The following is an 11,899-nucleotide window of genomic DNA, read 5'->3' as shown; positions in this document are numbered from 1 at the left end:
AGGAGCAGACTCACTGGGGATGTTGCTGTGGTGGTAGGTGCAGTGGTTGTGCTGCAGGAAAGGAACCAGCGTGTGCAGGAAGTCGTGTGGACTCAGCAGAACCAGTTCCTTCAGCACGTCTGCAGGAAACACGACAAACATCATCGTCAGTCAGAGGAACCTTCATCTGTTGCCTTGGTTACACACACTCAGCAAAAACATCACGAGCGCGGCTTCGCTTTGAGTCTGGGATTGATCAAATGCCACAGACCTTACATGTGTGAGTTCTGTTCTGAGAGCTTATTTCCAAAAGGAGAAATCATAAATCACTTTGCTTCAAACAGACATTTCATTATTTTCATGCACACGCGGCGAAATGACGGAGGTTAGGAACACGCCGCTGTGTACCGAGGAAACGGGACATGAAAAAAAAAGGATCTAATCAGATTAAGACGATAAAATGAAAACATGGGAGTGAATTTTTTTTAATCATCTTTTAGATAAATATTGATTTGATTATACTACACTCTATATTTTGGGTAAACAATGAATGTTCTGTTTCCATCAGAGAGGCGAGGGCGTCCCAAAGCTTGTGGGACGCCACGGTCGTTACACTCTGAGTGTGGGAGCATAAAGGAAGAATGATTTACACAGACTGTACGTTTGTGTTTTCATGTCCCTGATCCTGGTTTATATCCAACGTGTGATATTTTTATTCTCCTACATGAAGCAGCTGCTGAAACCTCTGCCACAGCTGTAACAGGCGGCCCAGCAGGGGGCAGCGTTCTCCCTCTACTCCCATGATTGATCAGTGTAAACGTGATCAGTGTAAATACTGGACGATGTCGTTACCCAGGCAGGCGTTGCGGAGCTCGGGCGGGCTGTACGAGTTGAGGAGGGTGAGCAGCTTGTGGGCGAAGTCGATTCTCTCCTGCCACTGGATCAGAGCCTGCTTCACATCTGGATGACGAGAGAGAGAAACATCTGCTCAGAACAAGCTGGGAAACACAACCGACATGTTCTCATCCGTTAATCTAAGACTCTCAGGCGCCGTCGGACCTTTGCGCTGCAGGTACGGCCGCGTGGCTTTCAGGACAGACAGGAAGATGGAGAGCAGCTCCACCAGGTCTCCGGTGACGTGGCACGCCGTCGCCTCGTGGTACATCATGTGCAGAGTGTTGAAGGACTGCAGGGGGACAGAGACAGAGAGCGTCCTCTGAGACACTAAATAAACGGCTCGACAAAGTCGGTTCAGTTTCCTCTCTCACTCTCAGACACTGTGAGCGACTGGTTTCTTAGGCGATAAATTATTCAGGGTAAAATTTTTACTAGTGTTTGTTTGACACGTAAGAAAAGACATGCAGCCGGACCAGGGATCATCAGGGCATTTGAGCCCATGTGACGCCTCTGGGCTTCCGTACATTTGTGTGCACGGTGGTTTTTATTGAACATTAATGACAAAAACAAAAGTTTTAAAATTTCCAATTTCCTAATTATTTGAAAGCAGGAAGGAGAACGTCAGAAACACCCGGAACATCTCTGTGTTAATATGGTCTGAAATCAAACTGTGATCTGGATCCTGATCCTACTTCTGTCATGAGGATGAGTCCTCTGTTGAAGACCACCAGCAGCCGGTCCTCGTCGTTCTCCAGCAGAACTCTGAAGGCACTGACGGAACAACAGAACCACGCGTTACAACACAAGATCACTGACACCGACGTTTAGATCATTAGCAGATATAACATCTTATCCAGGCTGCTGCCACTCACACATGTACAGGTGTGTGTGTGTGTGTGTGTGTGTGTGTGTGTGTGCTGACCTGATGAGCGTGGTCCAGCAGGAGCGTCCGTCCAGGCAGCGCAGGTAGCAGCTGATGGTGGTTTTCTTAAACTGTTTCACGTCCTCCAGTTCTTCTTCTCTCATGTCGGCTCGCTGCGCCACAAACAGCTGCATCAGGTTGAACAGCTCCTCCACCGCCTGCAGGGGGCGACACACACACACACACAGTTACTTTATCCTGCGAATAAAACTGAATTTGAATCAAGGGAAAAACAAACACCCGTCATTTGTAATCTTTGTCTCTGAGCCGAGAAACAATCGACCAGGAAATAACAATCGACAGGAAATAAAACCTGGTCAAAATATTCAAACTACTAGAATTCATCGTCAGCTGCTCTGTAAGCAGACTCCACCCACCCCGGGGTACTGGCTGGCGTGCGGCGTCAGGTTCTTGAAGGCCCATTGGATGTTCTGGTGCGAGGCGAGCTGGCGGGTGAAGGCGGGCGACTGCTCGCAGCACATGCGCAGGATGCCGTAATAGGCGGGCAGCATGCCGCGGTTGAAGAGCACCACCTCCTGGTCGTCGTGGTCGGCCAGGATGTAGTTGAAGGCGATGTTCTTGGTCACCACGGGGTTCTGCACCACCAGCCGCACGTTCTCCGGACAGTCCACGCACACGTTGTACCAGAAGGACAGCAGCGCCTGCTTGTTGTGGTTGGTGGCGATGGCCGGCTCCGACAGTTTGGGCTGAGGACAGAGGGAGGAACACGGTCACCATGACGACAGCCTCGGAGAAGGAGCTACTTTCACTATTAGCGGCTAAATATTTAAACATAGAAACATGGCCGCCATCAACCAAAAAGGCGAGGCTATAACTCATTAACTATTTGTCCAATCATAATAAACCTTGGTAGGTAACTTCAGGCCTACCAAAGCATTATGAGCCCGATCCATAGGGGGCGCCACAAATACCAAACATGTACCTGAAAACCCGGTGGAAAGATTTTCACCAACTCTGGTAAACATGTTCAGGGGGAGAGTATTAAACAAAATCTGAAGCGCCATGTTGATTGATCAAAGGAGGCGGGGCCTATAAATCATTATCTGCCACTTTGCTCAATTGGCAGCGAGTTGAAAACTGGCACCACAACTAGAAATGATGCATGAATCTGCTGCTTGTGGCTAAAATATCAATGATTAGTTTTACAGGTAGAAAATGTTGAGATGCTGGATTTGATATTTTTATGTTGCTTCTTTTCTGTTTGTAAATATAAAGTATTTGAAAACAACCAGGGGTGTTGAGGAAGTGATAAGACCCAAGATGCACTTGGGTTCTGATGAGAAACAAATGTACCTGGAAGAGGTTCCAGAGGTCCATGAAGTATCCGGAGAACATGAGCTTCTCCGTCTTGGAGATGAGGCAGTAGGTCATGAAGCTGAAGTACTGCACCAGCTTGGTGGTGCCGTGAACGCTGGCGTCCACGTACAGCTTGGCGCGTCCCAGCAGCCCCAGCAGCAGGTTGTAGACCTGGTGGAGGACCACAGTGGTGTCGGGCGACAGCGGCAGCTCCCGGGTCGGCAGGTGAAGGGAGCGCGTGGAGCGAAACATCTGGCGGAAGGAGTTGCTGGGGATGAGGGAGACGAGGAGGTACGCCGCCGCTGGAGGAGAGACGGTGACACAATCTCATCAACTGTTTAGTCCGTTTAAATAAAACCATTTACCATCACTGTTCTCTGATCAGATCCAGTTTCTGTTTGTCAGTTTATACACCACTTGGTAAAAGCAGGATGTGCTGCGACGGCTGATTTAATAATTACTAAATGTTAATATCTACTTTTATTTATCTTAAATTTCATCTCTTTCATGTTTGACCTCAATTAATTTGTCCATTGGTCTGAATTTAAGTGAATTAACTGAGAAAAGTTTTCTGAACAGTTTTTATTGTGAGGTGGAATAAATAATTTGACTGTTGAAGATTATCACTGTGTTTTATGTGTTTTGCAGATCAGTAGATTTTTACTTTCTACATCACAACACGTAATCTGTTCTTATTATTAAACCACCACAAAAAAAAACTGAAGCTCTGCTCCAATCATCAGTTTTATAAAAAGAAAAACCCTGAGTCTTACATGTGCGGACTCGGGGGTAGTTGTGTGCCAGCAGGAAACGCTCCACCCAGTTCTCCATGTTCTGCAGGACCCAGCTGTGGGCCAGTTTGTTCCTGGGAGTCTGGACAGCCAGCCAGTCCAGACACTGGGACGGGTTGTACTCGATCACCTGACAGGAAGCGGAGAGGAAGCGGACAGGAAGTGGTTAATCGTCAGGTTTCACACATGGTGTGTCATGAGAACTGTGGTTTTCTACATGTGATCTGTCTGTGTTCGTGTCGTTCACAAAGATCCAGTACAGTGGTTCTGTTTGGATTTCCGCGTCAGGTTACCTCCCAGATCCTCTGCAGGATGTAGGAGGCGAAGGAGGGCATCCCCGGAGGTCCGCCTGCAAACTCCATCAACATCGTCAGCAGCTTGAAGAAAGGATTGGCAGCCTGGTGGAAAGAAAACAAACAAACGAATCAGAAACAGTGAACGAAGCACATGTAAAACTAAAACCGTCTGTGTGGCTGAAGACGGCTGGAGGCGAGCGACAGGAAGAAGAGCTGCGGTGTTTTTCATCCCTGGTAATAAAGACGATGTGATTACAGTCTCCTCTCTGAGCGGCGTGTTTACCTCTGGAGTCAGCTTTGCGATGGAGGTGAAGAGCATCGACACAATCTGCAGCGAGAAAAAAAACCACAGGCGGGAAATTAATTACACATTAAATATATATATTAAAAAACAAAAAAACTGCCTGTACTTCCTGTTGTTAACGGCCGTTTGCAGTAACATGAATACATGAAAGGAAACCTGCGTGTGATGAACCTACATGCTCGGCCAGGCGGTTGTTATAGCGACAGAGGCTGAAGATGAGGTTGCAGGTCTGTCTGATGTTGATGCCGTCTCTGATGTGCTGGAAGAGGAAAGGAAAGCCTTTGCCTCCGGTCAGCGCTGCCATGTCGCTCTGGGACAGAGTCAGGTGTCTGGACAGAGAGAAGGACACAGCGTCACTGCTGCGTTCACACCTTTACATCGGAACAACACCGTCTGCGGCCGTTTCAGCGTCCTGCGCTCGTACCTCTCGGATCGAGACTGTTCCACCAGCAGAGCGATGAGGGCGATCATCTTCTCCAGAGCCGCAGGACGATACTTCTCCTCCGCCAGAGACAGGATGTCCTCCTCTTCGTCCTCCTCCTCTCCCTCCTCCTCTGACAGCACCTCCACCTGAGGCTGAGGGAACACACGCTCATCACTTACCGTCACTAAATACACCCTGAAATCATCACGTCCAACAGAAATATTAACAAAAACACTGCGGTTGTAAACTCACGTTCTCGGGGCCTTTGGTTCCCATGTAGAAATGCACCATGATGGAAATCGCTTGTAGTGACAACAGGAACTGACTCTGCGGACACAAACGAAATCACACGACCTTCAAACCTTTAAAAAAAACAGCCACGACAGCGACAGCGTCCAATGACAGACGGACGACGCAGATTAAAAAAACTAAACAAAACAAACACATTGAGCAACAACGTCATTAAACCTGAGCTACTGTTAATGGATTTAGTGACATCTAGTGGTGAGGTAGCAGATTGCATCACTGCAGTTACCCCGTCCTCTTCCACACGTAGCTACGGTGGCCCTTCAGGGAACATGTGAAAAGGCAAGAAAAGCCATGTTCAACTGTAAAATAATTAATGTTATAAAAGAAAACCAGTAGAGGAGCCAGACTGATGAAGAGGTTATCAAACATACTGCGTAACTTCCTGCTTTAAATGATTCCCTTGCAGTAATATCGACGCTGTGTAAAATGATTATTGTGAAATGTTTGTTTTTCCACATAAAAAGAAAAAGCAAAAAGCTCATTAAAGCCGCAGTGTCACAGGCTGCTGTGGAAACATGGCGGCTGCGTGAAGGAACGTAAACACAATGAATCTCAGTCTCAGGTGTTTATACACTGATGAAAACATGAGCATGAATATTATATCCAGTTTCTGCCAATAGATCCTCCTGAATCATAAACACGGCTCCTTTTGAAAAGGTTTGATCCCGAAGACGTTTCTCCACAGTGACTCATAAAACTTCATCACTGACGCTAAAAGATCCGAGGTCGTTCTCTTTCTCTTTAAACACACGTGTTCTGGACGATCGGGCTGTTCACACTCACCTCCTCCTCTCCCATCTTGGCGAACTCGTAGAGAAAAGCGAAGTACTCCGTCAGGTGTTTGCTGTGCGGCTTGACGCCGTGCTCCATGATGGACAGCAGGGTCTTGACGAAGCGCGTGACGCAGGAGCGGCTGCCGATGTCCTCCACCGGACCGTCCATGTCGTCAGAGCTGAGACACGGATTAAAAAAGAAAGAAAAGGTTCATGTGATCCTGCTCTCGACTCTGAGACTTGATGTGGAGCCACAAATCTTTCTCCGAGTCCAGAGGGACAGAGACTCTGAGTGACACACGGCTCCTGAATCTCTGTCGCCATCTGATTTCACAGACACGACAACGTCCGATCGAGCCGCACACCTCTGATGGCACAATTAAAAACCGACATCCTGTTCGTCCTCTGCCGCTCGATTTCAAATGTCATCCGACTTTTCATTTAAAGATTGATTTCAAATTCAAACTGTCAGTGTTTCAGGAACCCGACATAAAAACTAAGGCTTGCGTTGACATCCACAGTCCAGCATCAACATCACAATATACGAAATCATCGCAGGGGAGGGTTTGTTTTTCATTCTGGTATTTCATGTTTCAAAAAATCAAATCTAAATCTAAATCTGATACTTAAAGCTACTGAGATGTTTAACCCAGGAGTCGGTGCATTTACATACCTGATATACCTGCACACACACTGAATAACAACTAAAGTCTGATCGTTCAAAACAACATTATATATATAATTTCTTTTGTATATCATTAAAAATATCACACATGGTGGGAAATATCGCGATATTTGATATTATCGAACATCGGGCCGAGCTTTTCTTTCGACGTACCCATCCTCCATGCCGGGCTGCAGGTAGAGGTGAGCGTGAACCGGCCGCAGCCTCTGGATGACGTGAATGCACAACCTCTGGAACATCTGGAAGACAGAGGCAGAGGAGATGGACAACATGAGACAGGAGCAGGAGAAACGAGGAACGTCAGGTCACAGTGGAGTTTTATAAATAATAATAATGATAAATAACTCACCTGTCTGACGATCTGATTGGGGCACTTGATCAGGATCTGCATCGGCCACCAGTTGTCGTCAGCCATCCGATCCAGAAACCACTGAGACAGAAACACCGTCCGTCAGTAAACACGGAAGCAAAAACAAAAACAGTTTCTATTCTGTCTCTGCGAGAAAATTAAATTAAAACGCCGCACAGCGTTTAAACACAACGCTGCAGCGCCAAGGGAGAATAACGGGATCAAACCTCGCAGGCCGCCTGGCTGTTGTTGAACTGTTTGGTCAGGAGTTCGATCCACTGCAGCATCGTGGGCTGGAGACACACACACACACACACACACACACACACACACACACACACACACACACACACATCAGAGGACACACAGGTGCAGCATCGAACACTAACACATATTCCACGTCAGTTTCTGCACTTGTTTTTCCGTCTCCTCAGGTGGATTTGTCCGTGTTTTCGTGGCTTGATTTCTGCCTTGGTGCTACGACACTTTACGGGTCGGTCTCAGTGGCTTCCTGTTTCCTGTCATTCGTCTCCAGATGATAGAATCTACTGTTTGACCTTAAATCCACAGTGAAAGTGAAATAACGACGTGAATTACCTTCTCCTTGGAGTGAATGAAGGTCTCGAGAACAAACGACGTGCTGAGCTGGAAAATCAAGAAAAGAAAATTCACATCAGCACCTGAAGAAAAGACTCATTCTTCTCCTGCTCAGTGACACTTGGATTTACTTGATTTTATTTCTATTTTATAAATAGCAATAATATTTACCTTCAACAACAATATTTTGTTGGTTGTGAATTGTTTTTAAGTTCAGAGAAAATCCAAAGTTTTTATTAACTTCCCTTTCTGTTAAATGTTGCTAAAAAAAAACTGTTTTATTTATTATTTAAAGGTAAAATACTCAAACTTTGTCAAGTCAAACCAGATCTGTGACTTTAACTCAGTGTGCAGCAAAATGCATCTGTCTTTCTATTTGTAGTAATGCACTAAAATGTTTTTGCACATTTATATTGTGCTGATGCTCATTAACATGCATCGTCCCTATCAAACAAACAAACAAACAAAAGGGAAATAAACAGCATCTCTCACCTTGGCGGTCATGAGGGAGACGGCTTTAGGGTCTGGTAGAGTGCTGGGGATGCTGCTGCACAGCTGCCACATGAAACTAGAAGAACCAGACGGTTAATACAGAGTGCAGAGCTGTGCAGCCTCATACACACAGACGGACGAGGCTTCAACTTCTGTCTGAATAAAAGGCGACAGATTTAATTCTCACCCGAAGTATGTGTGTTCGAAGATGTTCTTGTCCTGGAGGAACTGCATGTTGTCGTGCCAGATCCACTGTGAGAGACACACACACACACGTGTTAGAAGATTTAAAATAAGATTTAAATGTACAATTATATCTTAAATAAGTTTCAAATACCTCGAGCAGATCGGGAGAGACGTCAAAGCTGAAGTCCTTCCCGTTCTCCTCCTCCAGCTCCACCCTCTTGTAGAAGAGCATGTAGGCACTGTGTGTCTGCAAAGCCAATCAATATCTAATTATTCACCTTCTGGATCATATATGTTACACGTTACAAACGAGATCAGACTAAAAACCGTCCTCACCTTCTCAAAGGAGAAATCCATGAACTTGTCGGTGACGGAGTCGTAGGTTTTAGTCTGAAAGAGAAAACGGAGTCAGTGGAATCAAAGGCGACAGACGGAGGGATGTGCTTTTATTTTTCCTCTGACCGGAGCTCGTACCGTCATCTCTCCTCCGAAGCACTCCGAGGCCAGCTGGGCGGAGTCGAAGGGCTTCACCTCTGCATCGTTGAACAGGTACCTGCCGGAACATTCGCTTGTTTTAAAAACAGCTACGAGAGCGAGAGACCTGAACTTCAGGCGACTGACGAGTTAACGTTAAAAAAAAAAAAAAAAATCAACCATCAACGACGTCTCCTCTCTCACCACTTGTTGTTCTTGTAGGCGTGCGGGTTGACGATGTCTCTGATGAAGCTGTAGTAGTGGCCGCCGTCCGCCGTGCCCGTGTGCACCGTGACGCCGATGAGGTCGTACTCGTAGCTCTCCGTGACCTTTGCCTCGCCCTCTTCCCGAAAACCTGCAGCACAGAGACGAAACTCAGACACTCGCTCAGTAGTTTCATCTGAAGCAGTTAGTAAGTCTTGTTCTCTGGGAGATCTTCACCGTCAGGAACGTCAAACCAGGAAAATGTTTGGGGGCCCTAAGGAGAAAAGGGGGCCCCCGATGGCCCCTGTTACTGGCACATTTTGCAATGACAAGTATAAACCCTCTTAAACCTCCAATAAAGACCAATAAAGTGCACTTCTGCCCCCCTAATTGGGCTGCTGACGATGCTACGTGCTGTAGCTAGCGTCTGCACGTGAGGCGTTCAGGGAACATCTGTAAATTGTGCCGTCTCCCATAGTGTAGATCTGAGGCATGTAGGGAACATTTAGTCTAGACTTTGCACAACGAACGAGTTCCCCTTAAGATTTTTGATGATTTCAAAATCATGTTTCCCATGAATCCTGCAGTTTCTCTCTCACACTTGTTTTAGTTTGTTTTGTGGAACAAACAGAAGAATTAGGAAAATACACACAGCTCTTGGAAGCAGCTTCGTGAATGTAAACAATGAAAGCAAATATGAAACTAGAGTTGTAACTTGCAGAGTAAAAAAAAAAAAAGGTTTCAGAGCCTCTCACCCTCTTTCCTCTCCCCTTTTCCCATGAGGAAGTCCTCGGTGTAAGGCGTCATGTCGAGCCGCAGGGGGAAGGAAAAGTGCGTGTTGACCTTCTCCTTCATCATCGTCACCATGTTGAAGGTGTAGCGCATGGTGTTGAAGCTCAGGATGCGAGGCAGCTTCTTGAAACAGGCCCTGAGGGAAAGGATTCATCACACAGACTCGTTTCAAGACTTTTTTCTTTTTACGCAGTAACTGAACGGAAGAAGAGTTTAGATTTGTTCTGACCTCTTCTCTGCGCGGACCTTCTTGCCGCACTGCGAGCAGGTGTACATGTTGTCGCCCTCCAGAGTGTCTTTGATGGTCACCTCGTCCAGAGATTCCTGAGCAGCAGAATATCATGTGTGAAGTGTGAGACGGCCTCAGATCGTTTCACAGCTGATCCCCGTGTGTTTAATATATACTCACGTAGATGTTCTTCATATCCGCCACCTGACACCTGACCGTGTAAAACTCCTCGGCGGTCTGACTGACGTGGTCGCAGTCCTGCAGGACGGACACAACGACGGTGAAGAGCTGAACTTTTAAATTCACCTCCAGCTCCGACTGTAACTCTTCAATTCAACCACTTTAACCTTTGACCTTAAGTTTGGAAACGTGTACAGTGCACTGAAGCTCATCAAATTAATAATAATGTTTTTTATTAATGATAATCACAATAATAAGTGTTAAAAATACTTGAAAGTGTGAATCAAATAATTTAAATAAACATGTAAATAACGCAGCTTGCTAAAACTTCCTCAGAATATTTGAGGTGAAAAACAAATTTTAGAAATAAAAATCTTCCTTTATTTATTTCCAGATTCCTCACACTCACCAGAGAAACCACGTTGTTGGTGATGACGCCTCCAAACAGAGTCTTCACTGTGTTTTTCTGAGAGCAAAGAGAAAGTTCATTACACACTATTACTGACGCTGTTTAATATGTAAAACTGAGCTGAGCGAGCACTTTATTAGGAACACCAGACCGACGCTGGGTAGTTGGTGCCACATGATTGGCCGATTGGATAACTGCATGAATAAGCAGGTGCACAGGTGTTCCTAATAAAGTGCTCAGTGAGTGTATGATCAGGAAATTCTGTTGTTACGTCCTTTTTTTCCTACAAACTGTTAAATTTATAACTGCTAACTTTTTCAGAGATGTAATAAAAATGAGTTTAGTGTTAAAATAGCGGCACAGGAAAGAGTTGTTAATTGTCTGATGTGTGTGAAGGTGTGTGTTTTACCAGCTCCTGCGACATCTCCTCGATCTTGGTGATGAGGTCGGTGAAGAACTCGGTCATGTCCTTCTGCTCTCCGGTGTTGAGCGGCTGCTTGTCCATGGTGTAGGTTTTACAGAAGGGCCGGGGGTTATAGGCTTTCCTCTCACTCTCCTGCGCAGACGGAGGCGGAGTTTGAAAGGACGACTTTACATGATGTAACCACAAACATCATGCACATGACAACTTTAAACCTTTCACTCTCACATGGGTTTTAACACGCAGGACTGCAGCTGTTCACACATCTGTATGAAAGCTCACACGAGCTCATGTTTGTGATGTGGATATGATGTTAAAGGAGCCATTTGTACGTTTTTGCTATTGCTACAAAGCTAACGTTAGCATTACCAGATGTTTACTTACCAGTCTAGAAGTATTCCTTTACTCACCAACAGCTGTCTCCAGAGGTGGAAATCAACCCTTGTTTTGCTTCTATTTCTATCAGTTCTTTTCTTCTACTGAAGTTAGCATGCTAAGTAGCTAGCTCTTGTCACTTTCCGATACCGAGTCACTGTAGCGTCCTGTCTTCTCGGAGGACGCATTAGAAACCTCTCGTCTTGTACGAAGCTCTTGACAAGAACTGGTAAGTGAACAGCTGCTAATGCTAGCGTTAGCTATGTAGCAATAGCAAAACCTGCAAATAGCTCCTTTAAAGTAAAGGCACTTTAATAAACATGTTGACTGAACAGGCTCCACGATGAGGAAAAGGTGCATTCAGCGGTTTATTTGTGTTGTTGAAGCGTTAGTTAGAGGTTTAACGATCAACTCACCATGAGATACGTGAACATCTTCTGCAGCTCCAGCAGCGTGGTCTTGTGTTTGATATCCTCAGCGTACTGCACACACAC

The 11,899-nt window shown here is 45.9% G+C and overlaps 1 protein-coding gene across 1 annotated transcript in view; it reads right to left on the bottom strand.

Moving 5' to 3' along the window:
* The window catches only part of usp34 (ubiquitin specific peptidase 34), a 58,320-nt gene that overhangs the window by 7,448 nt on the left and 38,973 nt on the right, over positions 1-11,899 (bottom strand). Inside the window, exons 40-69 of the mRNA XM_087175648.1 lie at positions 11,822-11,895; positions 11,019-11,165; positions 10,610-10,666; positions 10,201-10,278; positions 10,021-10,115; positions 9,755-9,927; positions 9,000-9,150; positions 8,796-8,874; positions 8,658-8,711; positions 8,473-8,568; positions 8,323-8,387; positions 8,136-8,211; positions 7,644-7,691; positions 7,274-7,339; positions 7,047-7,127; positions 6,851-6,936; positions 6,023-6,191; positions 5,183-5,257; positions 4,931-5,082; positions 4,682-4,835; positions 4,486-4,530; positions 4,200-4,304; positions 3,889-4,036; positions 3,113-3,417; positions 2,176-2,505; positions 1,799-1,956; positions 1,569-1,647; positions 1,039-1,165; positions 832-939; positions 15-119 (exon numbers count right to left, since the gene is read on the bottom strand). Coding sequence (XP_087031774.1) covers positions 15-119; positions 832-939; positions 1,039-1,165; positions 1,569-1,647; positions 1,799-1,956; positions 2,176-2,505; positions 3,113-3,417; positions 3,889-4,036; positions 4,200-4,304; positions 4,486-4,530; positions 4,682-4,835; positions 4,931-5,082; positions 5,183-5,257; positions 6,023-6,191; positions 6,851-6,936; positions 7,047-7,127; positions 7,274-7,339; positions 7,644-7,691; positions 8,136-8,211; positions 8,323-8,387; positions 8,473-8,568; positions 8,658-8,711; positions 8,796-8,874; positions 9,000-9,150; positions 9,755-9,927; positions 10,021-10,115; positions 10,201-10,278; positions 10,610-10,666; positions 11,019-11,165; positions 11,822-11,895 — 3,486 coding nt within the window. The remainder of the gene's footprint in view (positions 1-14; positions 120-831; positions 940-1,038; positions 1,166-1,568; positions 1,648-1,798; positions 1,957-2,175; positions 2,506-3,112; positions 3,418-3,888; positions 4,037-4,199; positions 4,305-4,485; positions 4,531-4,681; positions 4,836-4,930; positions 5,083-5,182; positions 5,258-6,022; positions 6,192-6,850; positions 6,937-7,046; positions 7,128-7,273; positions 7,340-7,643; positions 7,692-8,135; positions 8,212-8,322; positions 8,388-8,472; positions 8,569-8,657; positions 8,712-8,795; positions 8,875-8,999; positions 9,151-9,754; positions 9,928-10,020; positions 10,116-10,200; positions 10,279-10,609; positions 10,667-11,018; positions 11,166-11,821; positions 11,896-11,899) is intronic.

The sequence above is a fragment of the Seriola lalandi genome, unplaced genomic scaffold (genome assembly GCF_002814215.2).
Source record: "Seriola lalandi dorsalis isolate HSWRI2012SDOR001 ecotype SW California unplaced genomic scaffold, Sedor1 jcf7180002054479, whole genome shotgun sequence".
NCBI lineage: Eukaryota > Metazoa > Chordata > Actinopteri > Carangiformes > Carangidae > Seriola > Seriola lalandi.
The sequence above is the reverse complement of the archived record's forward strand: the minus strand, read 5'-3'. Positions and strand labels throughout refer to the sequence as shown.